The following is a 19,489-nucleotide window of genomic DNA, read 5'->3' on the forward strand; positions in this document are numbered from 1 at the left end:
CTGAAAGGGGGGGGGGGGGGAATAAAAATCACAGAGTGCCAGGAAATAAACCATATATGGAAAAACACTGATAGCTTGTTTCCCCGTTGCCCTACTGTCTGTTAGAGTCTACTGAGTGGCCAGTACTAGCTTCTGGGGCAGAGAAGCAGTACTACCACTTTATGCAAAGCCATACTTGGCTTCTTTTGAATTCACAAGGTATTTTATGACTAAATGCCTCCCCAGTATTCTCACCCATAATCCCAGTGTTAGAGAGATGGGAAGCTTATGTAATGTTGTAACTCCTGAACACTTAGCATTGTCAGCTACACCATGTGGCATCTCAGAGATCTGGAAGTTTTACAGTTTAACAAATCTTGTAGCACATTCACCCCAGGCCCATCTACTCATCTCAGTCTTGTAAGCTTTGAGGGACTGCGAACAAGTGACTTGATTAAAATCTAATGCAACCAAAACTCTCCTCTGAAGAGAAAATTCAATCCATTTCCAGTGAAGCAGAAGTGAAAAAAATCAAACAGCTTCCCCTGAGGTACAACGCTGCTGCATACGCTCAGTGCTGCTGCGTCTAAGGTGAAGTGGTAAGTGTCAGTCATCCTTACAAATCCCCAAGGTGATACCTTCACTTTTAAAGCTTTCAACATACTTTGACAGTAAAGTAAAAACTTAAAGGTCAACACTGCTTGCTAAGGACAAGATAAACACACTTTGGAATTTTTTTTATGGATCAGAAAAGTAAACTATTAAATGTAAAGGAAAAGTTTTGATTTGCTATATTATTTATCCACAGGCTTAACTTCTGGATATATTCAGGGATGATTTCTGTGATCTGTGCCAACATATTGGCATTAGCCTTGCACCAGTAGGAAAGAAATGCCATCCACTAGTCCTACACGTTAGGCTGAACTGTTAGCTGTTACCTTTCTTAGCTACAGGAATGCTATATTCCATAGGATTTCACAGCTACTCCCACAAATTAAGTCTCTGCTATCAATATTTTTCTTGACACAATTTCTGTTGGCTGTAAGAAGAGCGTGGATGGCTTTGACTTTTTACAACTATTCTTATTTCTGGAAAAGTGGGAAGTATAAGGCTTTTTGAAATATCTTATTGCTTCAAACTGACGTAAGAAATTGCCATACTGCCATATATTTACTGGATTGCTTGAGTCTTTTTCTAACACAGGTAGCTATACCCCCTGACATTTTCCTTTGGGGAGAAAGAAAAAAAAAAATGATGGAGATCTCCAATATCCAGCCAGTCATCTTGTTACGATGTGATTCTGCACATTGCATTACCCCTTAGTAATCAGTATCACAGCAGACTGCAATAACTTAGTGTACTGCTGCAAGACAAGAAAGATGCTGGCTGAATAATCTGAAAGCATGCTCTTTTGCAAAATTTAAAAGCATGTTGTCTCGATAATTGTTATTTAACATCTAGAGGCTTGCTGCCTAACACTGTACATGTCAATGATTAAGTATATTTCTTATTTACATCCTTCATCACTTCAAAAAGCTACTTTGCAATTAAAATACAAAATAAAATGGAATAGGGAGGGGGGTGCGGAAGACAGACAAGCGTGTGTGTGTGTGTGTGTGTGTAAAAATGTATTTACAAACGCAAACACGCGTTGCACCTTTACCCTGTTCACCTCTCAGAGAACATTCAGTAAATAATATACCACGATATTTGGCTTTCCTGTGAAAGTTCCATAAATGTTTTTCTGCTCTCCACTTCATATTTGTAATTTATTTCACAGTAATGGAATGAAGAAAAAAGTAAAAGTGGCTCAGGTTTTAGACAGCCATTAACATAGACAATAACAAAAAAAAAAAATCATTTTTACCAACATTTAAACCATACTGAAAATGATAGCACACGCTGCCTCAAGACTTATACAATGAATGTCAGATTTGAGCAGAAAGTTGTGGCAATGTTGCTCAGAAGCATTCAGCCTCCTTAAAACAATCACATCAATAAGTCACATCTCTCAAAGAATTCTTAACTTCACAGGGAATTGTCAAATTCTACTAAACACAACAATGACCTTCCCATAAAACACAGTTTTCTGTACCAGTTTGCCCATATTTTAAAACAATACTTTACTTTGAATAAGAAGTGAAAATCTTTTTTAAGTGATGCAAAACTATGATGGAATTCATACAGTGCAGGGATGTTTCTCAGCTCAGGTTAAGCATCTAAAATAACAATAATTTTCTTAGAAATTTTTCTTTTCCTAGAATATACTATGCAAGAAATGTATTATTTCAGCAGCCACTTATGTAGCACAAGATTCTTTCTCCTTTCAGTGGAGAAAAAGCATATAGGCTTAAAAATTGCCAGAAGGACTAGAAATTAACTTAAATATTTGGAAAAATGCCATTATTCTGAAATGATACAAATATGTCAATTTGTTGAGCCCTCAAGAAAGGAGAAAGAAACTTCAGCCAGATAATGATACAAAGAGTTTGCAGCTAAGTTACACATAACCCAGAAAATTGTAATTGAAATGATGTGTTCCATCATGTTTCACAAATTATCTTACTGGAAACAATAAAGAAAGTATCTGCCTTCATAGTTCATATTGACCCTATAGCAGCTCTGGGAAATACTTCTCATTAATCGCAAACTCATCTACAGTTCTCAAGTAATGTCGTTGCACAGAAATCCTAGCCTTATCAAGTTTATCTTCCTTGCACATCTACTGATGTAAAAGAGTTTGACTGCATTTTCCTCTATATTTTGGTAACGTTCTCTTAGCTGCTGCATGATTAAGTACACTCTACTGTACTACGATCAAAAGCATCTGGAAAGGTGGAAGTGAAGAAATGCTCTCTGGGAAAGTTAGCTTAATGCTTGCACTTCAGAGTCGCCCATTATCAACATTTCATAGCGAGTTTCTTTATTTTCAGGTCCCCAAGGTAAGAACAGTAAATTATGACTTGAACTAAACAAGTCACACTTGGCTCCAAAAATCAGATTTTCCTACCTCTAGTTTCAGGTCCCAGAGGTGGGCAGAGGAAATCCTGGTCACAGCCAAAGAAGTCATTTTTGGCTCTGAAATAAATTTTCCTGCTTCACTAGAGCCAAACCCTACCATTGAGAGTACCATTGCTTTAAGCAATACTTTAACATTTCTTTTATATATTTTGCTTTAGCAACCTGATTCTTCAGCAATATGAAACCCTTTTCAATAACACAGAATTAGGGGTTTGGCCTCTCTTTCTTAAATCAGTATTGTTTATTATCAAGTCCACTTCTGAGCCTTAATCATTTCTTTCTCCTCAACACCGACAAGTGTTTTAGACTCTGTGAAAACGAGTGAACGTAAGATTCTACGTGCCTAAAATTTTAAAGCGAAACTAAATGATACTCTTTAAAGGCTCTACAGAAAATAATGTAACTTATAAAAGCATAAAGTTACTTAAGGAAACCAAATGCTTGCCATTTAATACCAGAAGTTGTGGCATATATTTAGCACAAACATATGGAGAAAATAAAACTGGGTATTATACATCACACTCGACAATGAGATTCTTGCCCAAGTAAAGACTGATGTCTGCATCCAAAATGCTACAATTCAAAATATATAACAGAAGTTAATGAATAGTATGTTAGCATCAAGTAACATGTATATGGGATTACACAACTTTTTCTGTCACATTATTTATGTTCTCTAATATTACAGTTCACTGGTATTAGCATCAAGTTACAAATCATAAAATATATTTAGAAAGCAGGTTGATCACAGACAAGTAATATTAGTGGAGATGAGCCAACGTCAAACTGCCAACATAAAATATTGGTCTCCAAAGGTACGATTCTGCAAACCCTTATGACTGTGCACAGTCCTAGAAGTATTAAAGGGATTACTCACACAAGTAACAGCTATGTGCAGGAGTAAGGGGTTATGGAATTGAGTCTTAAGAGGACTTTTATTAACCCAAAAAGCAGACAGGCAAGGGTATTTTCATGTAGAAGCAGAACTCTTTTTAGTGATTTAAACCACTCCCAGAGGTATCATTCATGGATATTCCAAGGGAACTGTTAATCATTGCATTTCCTATTTTTAAAGGGATGTCATCATTAATCATCTTATCTGTTTCTTCGTTCGGAATACCTGCTAAGCACCTATTGCTATGTAAAACCAACAGATGTTCCTGTGGTCACAATTTTCTGTCTATATAGATCTAACTTGACTTGTGTCACCATGTTTTGAATTTTCTTCTGCCCCTTGAAAACTCAAGCTCCTCCCCAAAACTTCAAAGCTGGAAGTCTTAAAATTTTTAATTTTAATCAGCCTTCTGGTTAGCCTACAAAATATAAAGAAACACTAATTGACCAGATCATAAAAGTAAACATAACTATCCTACGAACTGTAACTGTTTCATTTGAGGGTCTAACATAACCTAAAATCCTACAAAAAAACCCCTAAACTGTATAGTGTCCTTGAACATTTAAAAATATGGATTGTTCTAATCCCAGAAGAAAAAAAGAATTCCAATAGAAAAAACTGTTAATAAGCAGAAACACGTAAATAAAATCAGTCACCCTAGAAGAAAAGTCTCTTGGTTGCACTTGGAAGGAAGAATTAGTGTCTTCTCACTATGATGAACACTACTGATACGCTTTGACAACAATCCTGAATAGGAAAAGATATTTGAATAAAATACTGTAAACATATTCTTCCTGGTAGTTGTATCATAAATTATTTCTACTGTTTATTGCGAGGAGTATTTGAACATCAGCTTTCACTTTAAAACCCAACTCTATTCCCACCTCAGTTCCAAAGGATTTAGATCTGATCGTAACGGTACGGTTAGAAGATGAAGCTGCATCATAAGCAGGATGGCACAAGGATCATTTAACCCCCTGGAAACTGGGCTTGTGACTTTTGGATTCTAACTGCTGATGAAACAGTAACACAGTCGGCCAACCTCCAACTGGTTAGGACAACAGCTTAAGCCTTAACAATCAATTGTCTGCAATTAATAAAGAATCTCTTTTCATTTCAGGTAATACTAATATCTATCTGTTACACGAGAGCATGGTTTACAGCATCCCTTCCAATCCCTACAAGTTTCCTGTACCTTTTTTTTCCCTTATTGACAAATTGGTACCCCTTCAGTTCTACGAAGTTTTACTCACTGAAGATAACTCCAAAGCATTTAGAAGAATTATCATAAGGTGTACAGGAATAAAACTTCGACTTCTTTTCCAATGTTCAGGTAAGATATGTAGGTCTAGGGGGACTGAAGTAATTAACAACAATTTGCATTTGTTAATACACACAAACTATTAAAAATAGTTGTTTGTCACACCGGTTTTACAGAAAGTTAAATTTTAAAAAAAATGTATCACTAACTTTTCTGTAATATTTTTGCTTTGTTCCATTCTGGGAAGCAATACTACCGGATTAGCTCTCCAGAAATATACAAATAGAATAGTTTCAGGTGAAAACTAGTGTTGTGTCCCATTTTCTCTCCCCTCCCCTCTTTTGATTTTTAATTTTACATGTTAATCTTCACTATTAACAGCCAGTTTTCCTTAAAAATATAATTCCAACTCCTTTCCTGAGCTGACATGCAGCTGAAAAAGATGCTTAATCTTCCAAATTTTTTTTAATCCATGTTTATGATTCTACAAAGCTGCTAATTAATCTTCAGTGAACAGAGTGACAATCCTTCACTCTATCCTCCTTCACAAAACTGAGCTCAACTGGTCAAAGAAATGCACATTAATCCAGAACTTTGTGGTATCTGATAAACCTAAAGCTCTGGACAGAACAAAACATCGTTCAGTTTAAAGGGAAATACTGCTAGCTGGGTATCACTTTGGATCCAAGTTCTTGAGCAAAAGACACGTTTACAATAAAACCAATTTCCTCCAGCATTATTCCTGGAGCACTGCCACGCACCAGACAGCTCCTCGGGTCTGATGCTAAGAGACTGGTGCATGCCCTTCCCTCATCTAGAACTGATCACTGTAGTGCTTTGTGCATTATCATATCTAAATATATACACTCAAACCTTTCACCGCTTGCAATTTGGCAGCTAGTATTTCTATGCCTACTTAAAAATGTAGAGGTTTTCCTCAGTCTAATTAAAAAAATAGTTTAACCCAACACTGATTTTTTGGAATTTAGTTATCAGGAATGGGATGTACTGCCTGTGATTCTAGTATACTACGTATTTGGTTGAACTCAAGGTAAAATCAAATACACCATTTTAATCTTAAGGAACATAATCCACTGTGAACACTTGACACATTCTTTTCAATTTAATTCTGTATCATTTAGAACATAAAACTACTGACTTTCTGGAAATCATTTGGAGTGAACTGTAAGAGTTCCAGCCATACTACAGACCAAGTATTTCCAAAATATCATTTCAGCATAGTTTCTAAAACAAAGCATTTCTAACTCTAGCAAGAGTGCTAAGTATTCTTGAATGTAAATGTTTTTATGCTAAAGTAGTGTATAACACAAAAAATGTTGTGGCTGAATAAGTGCCTCAAGAAAGTTATACAAACATTGAGAGAACATTGCACTAGGCAGCCACCACTAATATAACCTTACTAGGCCTTATAGGATGTGGGGATTTTTTTCCAGCAAGGCTGTAATTAGGCACACACTGTAGACAACAAAGAAGTCTTTGGTTGTTCACTTAAGCTCAGAACACATCTCTAAAACCAAAGCCGAGTCTGTCTGGGCTTTCAAGTGCAAACCTATGATTTTCTTGTTTGATTTGGCATTACTAATACCCAGAATCCAGCTGTTCCTGGTATTTATTTATTCTGCAATACTTCACTTTGTTTCTTAGCTTCACAAAGTAGTCCCTGAAAGCTCTAAAAGGCACACGTAAGATAAAGCAGCAACAGTGGCTATTGTCATTGGAAGAAGTGTGCCAGCCGCTGGGCGACTACTTAAGGGACATGCACAGGCCACTACGAAAATAAGTGGTCTTACAAACTAGTCAAGAATAAATGTTCTCTTTCAGTAAAAGAAACCCTAGGAAAGCACTTTTCCATATTCATTGGCTTGCTTTCCCTTTACGAATGCCTGGCTTCACCTACGAAGCGCCTATTCTAACGGAACATCCTCGATCCCTTAGACAAGACCTGCTGAAGTCAAAAGGAAGGAAGTGTTGGCGTGGGTAGTTACACAGCAGTGCAAGCAACAGGATGTTACTTTGGCCATCTGCTGAAAAATACAAATAAACTCAAATTTGTTTAACTGGAGACACTTCAAGATACTATTTTTAAGAAGGCATTTAGCAGTTTTTATCTAAAACTTGAATTATCAAAATAGTAATGGCCTCAAGTATCCAGGAAGAGGTTATGCTATGTTGTAACTTCACAGCTTAAAATTGCAAGCTAATAAAGCAGCTTGAACTTGGGAAAGGGTTTACAGTTCCACTCTGAGTGGGAAGTTACAGTTACAATAAAGAAGGGAACACAGATTGGAAAGGAGATATACTGCAATCCATAATGCTCTAGTGTGCGAAATACATGAAGTTATTATTTTATGCTATAACTATCTTTGTCTTTCCACCTATTTTCTGAAATAATATTTAGATCGATCTGAATACCTTATTTAAAGTAGTATTTTCCTAGAATTTATCCCAGGCCTTCACAGCCAAATGCCCCACCACAGTAAGTCAGGAAATAACTTGATTTCTATACAAATGACATAAGTTTCAGTGTATGAAAACAGGCAAGTGAAGACGGAAACACGTACTGATGCTTGGCAGAATATGAAGTTAATGAACATTTTAACAATGCAATAGCTTTCACTAGCAATGTCAGACAAAACTTTACAATACATCTAGCATGATACTTATTTAGAATGACATAAACGAGTCCACAACACATGCTACACTGTTCCTCCTCTTACCTTTGTAGAAGGAAACTCCAAGAATTTAAACAGGATTGAAAGGAGTCCAAAGGTAAACAGAAAAAAATATTTTTTGCATGTTTGGTGCTTTAAACATGACATAAAAATAAAGTACAACTCTTTCCATTGATATCCTACCTGAAGGTCTTTCACATTTGGAAATGGAATACCTATGGTTATAACTGCACGGGCATTCTCATCACAGAAATCCAAGCCTTCACTAACTTTTCCTCTGCATACGGCTATAAGGAGTGCTCCATCTTGAACAAGCCAGAGAGGAATATACAAATCATTCCCAGCGATAAACCGAGCATCACAAGAAAGTTTCACCAACATCTTTTAAAGAGCTAAACATAGCACAATACACTCTATATAAAAATATAGACTTCTTTGTTAGAGGGATGAGATTAAGTCCACTTTGATATTGTGAATTTGAATATCAACTAGAAAAATAATTCTGCACTACATAATACAGTGGTACTTAATTATTCAAGTTCTATATGTACCTACAACAATTTAAAATTTTAAACCTTAAATTTTACACTCCAACAAGCACGCTATTTGTTTGTTGACATACTATCGTTCTTTATTCTTTACACTAATATTTAAGTATTTTGAGAAGAAATCCTATAATGGCTGTAATATGAGATGGTAAATCACAGTCACACAACCTATTATAAGTCTGATTCTTTGAGAAGCTACTCTGCACCCTGCTGGACACACAACTGCACACCCTTACACAGCTCACTGTGTTCTGAATATCACCATTAGGATTCTGCATCATCCTGTACTTCCCTATATCCCCGTGCAACGATATAAATAGTAATTAATCTTCCTTATTTATCAATATAATTTATTAAGATGAGATTAATTTAACTATCTCTATTTTATTCTAATTGTTAAGCACTTTAAGAATCATGGGTTTTTTTTAAACTTGAACGTACCTCTTTCTCCTTTACATTTTATAGCATCATAGTATATATTCAGTAGTTCATCAAAGTCACTCTTTGCTCCTCCTTGAGGCTCTGCAATGACTGTCTTAACCAGCTCCAGTTTTCCCCATAAGCCAGTGTGGATCCAGCGATCTTTTAATTTGTCCAACAGCTGAAAACAAACAGAAAAATCCAGAATAGCTGTAATGAATGATTAATCACTTGAACTGTTCAAATAAAGCACACAAAGACAAATTTTAGTGAAATTATTCCAGTTTTGTATTCATAAATACAAGTTTCCTTACCATACACCGCTCCGCAGCTGTGCAACACTTTGTAAATGTGATGGCCACTAATTTTGCTAGTTAGAAACTGTGTAGATTTTTGAGTTATCAAAGCAAAACTCTCTATATCTACAAGACTGGTCACTAAAGAACATCTGGTATTCTTCAAAGCAAGAGGAATGTTGTCCAAAGAAAAATGGAAATTACCTGCTTTTCTGACTATCAAGTAAGAGATCCATAAGTAAGACTGGAAGCAAATTCTAAATTAATTTGAAACAAGCCTTCAAGTCTTAAATTTCCACAATATTTTAAAATGCACATAGGTAAGCTGGGGGAGGTATTCAGATTTATCAACAGCCCCCTCTGCTTCTTGAAAGGCCTATCAGCTTTGTTGTATCTACCAGATTCTGAACTGATAATAAATAAATTAGAATAAATAAACTGGAATAAATACTGATTTATTCCAAATCAGTATGTGTTAAATCTTGCAAGCAAAGAAGCTTTAGTGCACATTTAGTGCAAATGTCATGAAAATATGTATTGCATTACAAAAAGCAAAGTCTAGAATTACAACAGAAACTGAAGTCGGATGGGTGGGGGTCATTTTACAGTTAGCAGTCATCAATTTCTAGACTGAATTTTATCGAGACAAGGAGCAAAAAAAAGTCACTCCTTCACCTAACATGTTTGTCTGATGGTGCCCAGCACTTCCCTCAAGATAAAAGCAAGGCAACTAACACATCGGAGAACGAACCGAGTAGATCTGGTTCAGTGGACAGAAGTAAATACTTTATTTTAACTCCTTTTATTCTTCAGCGATCAGAGTGTGTCACTGTTGTGCAGTAGTTACTGAGCTTCGTATGTGCAGAGATTTTAACAATTCACGGATTCTGTAGTAAGTGTTTATGCTAATTTGTCTGTACTTCCATTAACTCCACTCACTGAAGATTTTCTCAGTATTTTGCTTCAGGCTGTATCAATTGCTCTATCTGGAACCTGCACTTGCCCCAGTTCACTCCTCAAAAAGCCTCAGCATCCCTTAACTCCAACCCACCTGCCTCTCTGACCCCCTTCAGCCAAGATCTCAGGATCTTGAACGGATAGATTGTCAGAAAAATTATCTGTCCCATCTCCAAATACACAGTTTATCTAATTGTTGTCACATTTGAGTTTACAAGGAGAACACTTGCAAACTTCTAGGAAACTGTTTACAAGAACCCTGCCTATTCCATGTTCTCAGCGTGAAAGATCTGAATTTATTCTCTGACATTAAGTATTTGGATTGGTTTCTTTTGAGGTACATGTGGTTCAGAGGGGACAAATACTATGTTATTCTTGAATTTTCACTAGTTTTGTTCAAGGCTCTATTCAGGGAATTACCCTTGCTTACTACCGATGTGACACCACTATCAAGCAAGCACAGAGAGATGAAGTGATGAGTACTAGGAGCAGTTTCCTACACACAGAGATGTAGCTGTAGAATAAATCATCTCTTCTAAATGTGTCTGTCCTACTGTTTGTCCCCTTCTCTACCAGCTCTGTCATTTCCTGGCAGCACACTGTAATCTCTTTTTATATAAAAGGTCGTAATACTATGACCGAGCAATGACTGTCCATCTTGCCATCCACAGCCTCCCACTATGTCTTCAGTTCTTGGATATGATATGAAGATCATTCTGGTAAAGAAAAGAATCAAATAAATTATGCCTCTAAGTACATCCATTTGGGATCTGCTAGAGCTGCCAGTGACTGTAACATTATTAGCTTTCCAGATTTTATTCTCCCCTCTGTGAAACTAATGTCTGCCTGGGCATCCACTTAGCAATCCACGCTAAAGTTGCTTCTAGCCCTGCCTGCTCTTCACCGTGCATGACAAAAGGAGGCCAAAAAGATAATAGAGACAGGATATATTTGGGTATAACCGAATTTGATGTTTATATACGTAAAACTATCCAAGCTTTAACTTCTAAGGGTCACTTCCCCCTGACTTTCTCCTCCTCCTATCACCCCAGCTACTGAAATCAACTGGTATTTTTCACAAACACACCCTTATATTGAGTATTCTCAGCAGAAAAATTATTTCTTAATTTAAGAGAACCAAAGTCTCTTGATAGACTCTGAAATGGCAAGATTCCTTTCAAAAAATACTTAATCCCTCAATTCCACTGTATTTCTCTTACATGTGAAGGAAGTATAATTTATATTCATAGTTGGAAAGATGGCAGTAGAAAACCTTCCTCCAAATTCTTCAGAAAACATCTTTTCTCTTTTGTGGGTTACCCAGTCCCTCCAGGCAGATATCTTAGACCACAATAGGTTCAGGTTTCTTGTTTAATTGACAGCAAGCATCACAAAAGAAAATCTACGATTTTGATGGAAATGTGTGAATTATTCATGAAAATCTTTGTCAAGAATGGAAAAATTCATTTAATTCACACAAAAGCTATTACCTCTTTCTTTTAATGGAGTTTGCTAGATATAGAAACTTTCCTGTACACAGGAAAGTGTGCACAAACACACACAATACCCATGCTATAGACAGACACTAAAATGACAAGAATTATGGACATGACTGAATACAAATAAATAAAATATAGAACACATACATGCCTTATAAGAGCTAGGAATCAAGTGCGGGTTTCTCATAAAAAATTATTTCACTTTGCATTGAAAAAGTGCAAATGGGAGCAAGATATAATGCCAGGAATCCCAGGAAGCAACCATTAATGCCCACAGTCAGTCATTTTTTTTACCCAAGGGAATAATAGTTTTTGCAGTGGAAGGCAGTCCGTGTATATTTTATTAAATCCCTTAAAAATGGATTCTCAAATGGTTTATTAACAAATGGTCTTCCTCCAGGAGAGCAGAAAATCTTGTTAGAAAGAATCTGTCATCTTCCCATGCACTGAAGGATGTTTACTTTGATAGCTTTTTCTTTTTTTTCCCCTTTCTGCAATTTAAAGACACCTGTAAGCTACGAACCATAGAAACCATGAGCTCAGTATTTTAGATTCACCATTTGTCTTTGTCAGCAGCCCCCTTTCGAGGCAGCTTTTGAAGCACTCTTGAAGTTTGGGAATGGGGGGAACTGTTTTCTCAACATCTCTTGCCATTATCATCAGGCAAAATCCTCTCATCCTGTGTCCACGAAGGAAAAGCTTTGCCCCTTTGCCGCTTTGTTTTATACAGTGCCAAAAATTGCATTAGGGGTTTCCCATGTCATGAAGCAAGACCAAAGATTTGTTTAATGTATTTTACCCTAAGGCAAGTTCATTGTAATTTCCAGCATCGTAACGAAGTTGAGAAGTTAAGTTGCAGCAATCAAGTTGCTGGGGATGCACTTTTTCTGTGGTATTCATTGTCTCCTGAGAGTCATTTCTTAAGTAGTAATTACTTGAGATGAGGGGAGGGTCTAACAGAAAACACTATAACGTGATGAGTTACTTATTCTAGTTTACAGTTCCCTAGCTCTTGTCCTGCTGCAAGCACCTGCTACTAAAATTCTTTACGTACAATATTCCTTAAATATTTTAGCACTGATTCACGTAATTAATGGCTTGCACCTTGCCAGCAGAGTAAAAAGGCATCACAGAAATTATCTCCCCATCAAAACGTGCTTGGAGAAGTAATGGAACGTTTAAAAATACAAAAGGATGTTCAAGAGTAGTACAGGGCAAAAAGGATAAGGACCTAAGCAGCACCTGACAGCAGAGAAAAATAACTCTGGGTTCATTGACTAGTTTAACGACTATTAATTATTTAATAATAATTAACCATTACAGTTCTCCTGTATATTCTTGAGCACCTTTAAAACTATATGCTGTCTTGTTACCCATACATTTATATAATGATCTCTGAACAAAAGGTATTTCAAGGTACTTAAAGTTTACGTAAATACCCTGTAACCCTATTAAAAGTCTGCCATTATATGCTAAAAAACCCTTCTCCAAATTTGGGTATTTTTTCATCTTGTTTCTGTGTAATTTTTTTTTAATGATATGAAATTCCACTTTTGTTTTTATTCAGATATGAAGGGTAGCTGGGGGAAGAAAAGAAACAGTCATTAGATTTTTCTTAATAAAAATCAAAGTATTGGCACCACTGTTAGTGCAAAAAGTCAGAGATTCCCAAGGGACTAACATTGATCTAAAAGCCTTTTCCCAAGCAGAGATCTTCATATGTTTGCTACCAGAATTTTCTTTTTGAATAAGCACTGCTTCAAATCAAAGTGTGTCTCCAGTGGGCTGGAAACGTGTTTAAAGGGTCAAATAGAAGTTCTACACACAGTCAGCATAAAACTTCAGAAATGGAAAACAGCCAGCTCCAACCCGGAGGCTGAGCAACGGGACTTGCTCCATTTTGGTAGAACTAAGAGGGCTATGCTACACTGGGACCAAAAGGGCGGTCACTCGCAGAAAAACAGGTTTATCACCCAATCCACCAACACCTTCAAGTGACACACAAAGCTGTACAGCTATAATGATGCAGTCTTACACTGTCTTTTAATTATCAGTCCATCAATGCACAATCTACATACAGACACCAAAATTCTACATTTATATGACATGGAGTGAGGAAGAGGTGGGATCAGTTTTAGAAGCAGGTAAAATTTCATAATACAACATTTTCCCTTTAATTTCAAGGCTGTGTTACATGTTAGTGTGTTTTGGTTTTTTGAAATGTAATGTAGACATATGCATCAAGACCATTTCCAAGTGTGGTTTGTAAAACCTGAAGGAACTGGCCTGGGCCATTCCCTGCTGAATACCTACAACCAATTAAAGAAAATATTTCCAAAGGGAATCTAGACTAAAGCAGAGCACTAGAACATGTAGATTAAGGACCTCAAACGTGGACTAAAGGGATCCTCCAAAGCTCTAGCAGATGGAGAAGAATATAGTTTTACATCCACAAAGCTGAAATACATCATGTTATTTTCCTAGTACACAGACTAGGGAAATCACAGATTATCTCATTAAACAGTTTCTTTTTCTATGTAACTTTGGAACCGTCTTACAGATTTATTCTTTTTAAACTTTGCAATACCAAAAACATTTTAAGAAGCTGCAGATGTATGTACCCCATCCAGCTGCGCCTCTCTCCACATACGGGATGAACAACTGTTTCAGCCACCATAATTAGATTCAGAGAGAGACAAGAGAACCTGTCAAATTGAATTGTGCTCTCCTAGTCCTTTCACAATCTTACACTGGGAAAAAGGCCATAAATTCCCCATCTATGCAAAATCAACCACAAAGTAAGGAAAATGTATCCAAAGGCAATTTCAACCGCCCAGAAATCTAGCTAGGATGAGGGAACAAAACTAAAACCTACGCATTTCAATACAACAATAAAACTTTTCCCAACGCGTGGTACTATAATTTTAAAACTAGCGCTTCTTCCACTTTCATCTGAGTCAAACTTAGGAAAATGAAACAGGTATCCCTGCATATTTTAAAAATACATTAATAAGGTCTTATACCTTTCCAAAGTATGCAACACTTAATGTCTTCCCAGCATTTCAATTTCAATAACACATTATAAAAGGGAACAAATACATCATAAAATAGACCATGGGAGATGCAAATCTGCAACTGATGAATATTATGATTCAGTACCCAAAAAAAGCTAAATAACCTAGAGTCAGTGCTCCAAACTCTAACAATAAACCAGCATTAAATAATTTTTGCTCTTTGTAAAATCTTTTAAGTAAAAGTTTTTCATCTATCATTAAGAACCAGTCTTTCAAAACCATACTGTTTAAGACAGACCTCACCAGCAGTGGGCCTAACATTTTAAATAGCTTTCCTTTAAATTTTACACTAGATGTAAATGTAATTTATACCTTCTTCAGTAACAGAAGACATTAATTTCTCTTATCTTTCCTCTTCTTCCACTGATCTCATAAACTGTTTTGCTTCAAGACACTGAGTAACTCGGTCCTTCAGTGAGTGCTTTTATCTTATCTAAGCAACAGGAGGCGGCAGTGGAGTGGAGGAGGCAGAGGAGTGCAGATACCAAATTTATACACCGAGTTTTATCAAATGTTTTTGCTTCAGTGCAGTGCTTGTATCTTGACAGAAAAAAAACAGGTGTCAGAACCAAACAAGTAAGGGGTTTTTTTTTCCCCTCTGCATCTACCGAAAACCCTAACGTTCAGAGAGAACGCCAAGAAGTCCAGTTATCTTGTCTTACTACAAAATGTTTCCCCCCATTTGGACTGTCTGCAAAAAAAATAGTACAGGTTGCTTTATATATCACAGGACAGTTCAACCTGCATCTGCATCAGCTGCCTCCTCTCTTCCTTTCAGAAAAAAAATAAAATAAAAAAAAAAAAAAAATCCATACACTCTGACAGATCCTTCTGTAAATTTAAGCTGTTAGGATGGAGGACATCATATTTTCCACTAAAGTAATCCTCTGATGATCTCAAGGCACAGATGTTTTTATAATGTATCTAATTCCATAGGTATTGCATTACCTTTAATAAGCTTCCAGCATGATGCAGTTTGCTGAGTCAGCTGGTTAGCTACAGCTGTAACTTTTTGTTCAAATCACTCTCCCACTGCTCTCAAAGCTCTAGTCTGTTCAGCGTGATGGTTAATTACCTGGTTGAATGTTCTACTTCTGTTATGAAAGAATTAAACTGTCTCTATATTAGCGATAATCCCAAAATATATTCAGTCGTTAAATAAAGGCATTTAGTACCTCGCTTAAACACTAGTGGCCTTAAATTCATGTTATTTCACCGTAACCCTGGAGACTGTATCTGGCCAGACTCCACCCACTTTTTTTCACATCACTTACATAGAGGTATTATAGGCTCATATTAAACTAACTTCTTCAAGAACTAAGATGTTTTAGAAACGTATAGAATTAACAAAAGTTATTTAACAGTTCTCTGCACTAAAAGGGTTGTCAAGCCTCTGTAGTAAATGACGTGAAATCCTACAGGTAACTGACCTCCAGGACCATCAGAACTCTTCAATTTGGGGGAAACAACAGTTTACAAAGCCAATGTGGTGGCACGGGATCAGTAATTATATCCATTTCCACCTTCAGTTAAATAAACAAAACCAACAGCAACAGAAGTCCTTTGAAGTTAAAAGTGAACACAAAGGAAACAGTAGAAGGAAGAAAGTAAACAGAGAAATGAAATGGGAATAGAAGATTGAAAGGACAAGGGGATAACTGCCTGGAAGGACTCCTGTGAAAGGAAAAAGCTGAGTTTCTTTCCAAAAACAGGAGGGAAAATATTTGGGCCAGCTAACCAATAAAATCTAATGTCCGTTATCCAAATCTTTAAAACAAATTTGGAATAGCACTCTAGAACTATTAAAACTAGTACTATAAAAAGCACAATGTCCCTTAACAAGAATAAAAAGTTACATGTATGAAAAGAAAGCAAGAAAACCTAATAACATTTATCAACATCACCAAAAAAAATTACATGCTTTCAAAAGGACTGAAAGAATACGCACCTTTTAGCCACAAGTCATTTACCAAATTGGCAGAGCTAATTTACATTTAATCTCTTTTCCTTCTTAATCAACCTGTACACTTTTTCAACAGTGATTTTATTCTTAATCACATTCCTCACCAAAAAAAGAAAAAAAAAAAACACCACCTCAATTTTGCTTGACACCCAGACATTTGCACTCCACTAGGCTGGGACTATACCAGCCAAGAATAACTTAGTCCACTGAATTATTTAAGCAGTTGTTCACACTCAATTAGATTTTCATGAAAGGTTAAGCAATAGACTGATTCAAGGAAACCTCTTCATGTTTATGGGAGGTATCTAACATAACACAAGGAGGTTTTTAAAATTCATTCTTTTGAATGACTAAGCTGACACAAAATACTAACGTATCTATTCACAAAAAAAAAGTATTTTAAGCTTCAAATTCCATTTTCTCCATTTCTAAGTCTAACAGATTCCATTTAAAGAGACCATGAAAATATTTCACTCTGTGCCCAAAAATATTTCACTTGCGAAGTAAAATCTACTTTCAAAATAGAATTTTAATTTCCCACTATTAATAGGAAACCAGAGAATAATAACAAATACCCATATAAATATATACGTACAGGTAATCTTTTCTTTATGTGCCAAAAATAAACTGATTTAAGGCAGCATTTTAATGGAAACAGGCCACACAAAGATGCTATTCTTATCGAGGAGAGGCTACACCTCCTTTCTACTGCACATTTCCCCAACGCTTTATTATCATCGTGGGGCTACGACCAGCAATGCAAAGAAGTGTTCTTTTGAACCAGACTGGGTTTATGGAGTATTAACTCCAGATCCATTTCTGTCTGATTTCCTTTCCCAAAGTGTCACAGAGCCTCTGTAATTAAATGCCCCATAATCGCAAAACAGAAATTATATTTTTTTAAAAAAATAAACAGGTTTTTTGCCTTCACAAAAAAATAAAGCATTCTATTGTAAAAACAGTAATTAAAGAATACAGGCAACATAATATGTTTAGACTTTGATTTCTTTGCTTTAAGGAATATGAAGACTAGGCAACAGGGGGGAATTTTAACGCGGAAAGACCTTAGAAAAGCCCTGAACTGAAAGTAGACATTATGAAGGAATGAGACCAGAACGTATGCTCATCTAAGTACAACTTCCAGAGGAAAACATACATTCCTCACTTTTTTCAGAACCTCTCCTTTTCAGCTGATGAGGGAGATTTTCTAATGTGTATTTAACTGCTAACCCTTACCATCTGTTACAACAAAAATCAAATCAAGTGCATCAAAATACAAGTGTGTATCTTTAAAGCAAAGTAGTTAAGAAGAGAACCATTTAAAAAAACCTCAAGCTTGCACAGATAGTCGTGATTCCAAAACTAAAACAAATTGAAGGTGATGAATACTCAGCAGGTTATTCTCTTCTATCAGAAAAGTTTTATTGGAAAGACTTCAACAGTCCACAGATGGAATCCAGGAAGCTGTGAAGGGACCTTGACCCAAGTCACACATTTATTCGGACATTTTACATTTCTTCCAGAGTGATGAAGAAAGATCATAGAGGCTTTTCATTTTCTTAACAGGTGGTCTATATCATGGAGGCTTTCCTCAACATATCTCCCGGGAGAAAGCTGCCCTCAACTGGAAATACATATCGCTACTACATGTGCTTTTTCAAGAGATTTTTCACTTGGATCTCTCTTCCCATTTCTTCGCAACAGAAAATGAGATTGAAGAATAAAACTTTAAAACCATGTGAGTGTCTGATTTTCAGGAACTTGTGTGGGAAAAGCGTCTTTTTAAGTTTAGAAGTACTGTACTGATTTTCTCGAGGAAAATTTTAAACAAACACGAAAGAAAACCAAACATTTAGAACCAAGACTCATGTGTTGACATACCTACATATGCTAGGAAATGCAGGGTAAAATCTGTGCTAGCCCACACAAGCTTGGCAGACACACCGGGAGGTGGTGGATTGGGGTGTAGAAGGAGAAGAAAAAAAAGAAAAAAAAAAAAAAAAAAAAAAAAAAGATAAAACTACCATGCAACTCAACTACATAATTAAACTAAACCCTGAACATGGTGAAAAACTCTGTATTATGAACAAGATTCTGATCACCATGTGCACACTCCAGCACAATAAAAGGTGAATAATTCATAATCATTTTCAAAGAAAAAGTATGCATCACTCAACTTGGGGGAAACACAAGGGATTTCGCTGGTATGATTTTTCTTTAGGGACAATGACAAAGTGCCGCTCACCAGCAGGAAACTGAAGCACTGAACTGTGTTCCATGTGCCATAAATCAACACTGCAGCCTACAGGATGTCTCTCTGGTACCAACATACCATCAATTTTTCAATAACCTCCTTAAATAATGGAATATGTGAACGGCAACAACAGTAATGAAAAATGAAATGTTTTGCACGCCAAAGACTCTAGAATAACACGGTTAATACGTTGCTTCTACAGTTAAAGAAGATTTTTAATTTAAAATCTTTTCCCAAAAAACCCAACGTGTTTTACCACAACACAATCTGGAGAGCCTTTGAAGTATTCAGTCTTTGAGCTCCATTGCAGCTGTTTCTAAACAACCCGGTTCAAAACAGGGTTTCTTTTGTGGTTTTAAAATTAAGCAAGACAACAGCTTTCTGTGTTACAAGAACTGCTTGTACATTTACCTTAGGCTATCATTACACTTTCACATTCCAGCGAGAGAGCAATCCTTCACGCAAAGAAAGCTCTCCAGAATAATTTATTTTTAAAAGGATTTAGATCCTGGTCCACAATCAGAAATAAAATTATTAACTGTTCATGAATGAAGTCAGCATCCTACACTCTTGTCCTCTTCTTCACCAGTCCAAACCCAAGCTCAGTCATCTTTGACCCCTTTTTTTCC

At 36.3% G+C, this 19,489-nt stretch overlaps 1 protein-coding gene across 2 annotated transcripts in view; it reads right to left on the reverse strand.

Annotated features, from left to right (window-relative positions):
• The window catches only part of BRIP1 (BRCA1 interacting protein C-terminal helicase 1), an 87,153-nt gene that overhangs the window by 36,663 nt on the left and 31,001 nt on the right, over positions 1–19,489 (reverse strand). For both annotated transcript variants that reach the window (XM_026861701.1, XM_026861702.1), the window contains exons 15-16: positions 8,839–8,998; positions 8,033–8,154 (exon numbers count right to left, since the gene is read on the reverse strand). In XM_026861701.1, the coding sequence (XP_026717502.1) occupies positions 8,033–8,154; positions 8,839–8,998 (282 nt within the window). The remainder of the gene's footprint in view (positions 1–8,032; positions 8,155–8,838; positions 8,999–19,489) is intronic.

The sequence above is a fragment of the Athene cunicularia genome, assembly GCF_003259725.1.
Source record: "Athene cunicularia isolate RWA chromosome 19 unlocalized genomic scaffold, athCun1 chr19_part1, whole genome shotgun sequence".
In the NCBI taxonomy this organism is placed as follows: domain Eukaryota; kingdom Metazoa; phylum Chordata; class Aves; order Strigiformes; family Strigidae; genus Athene; species Athene cunicularia.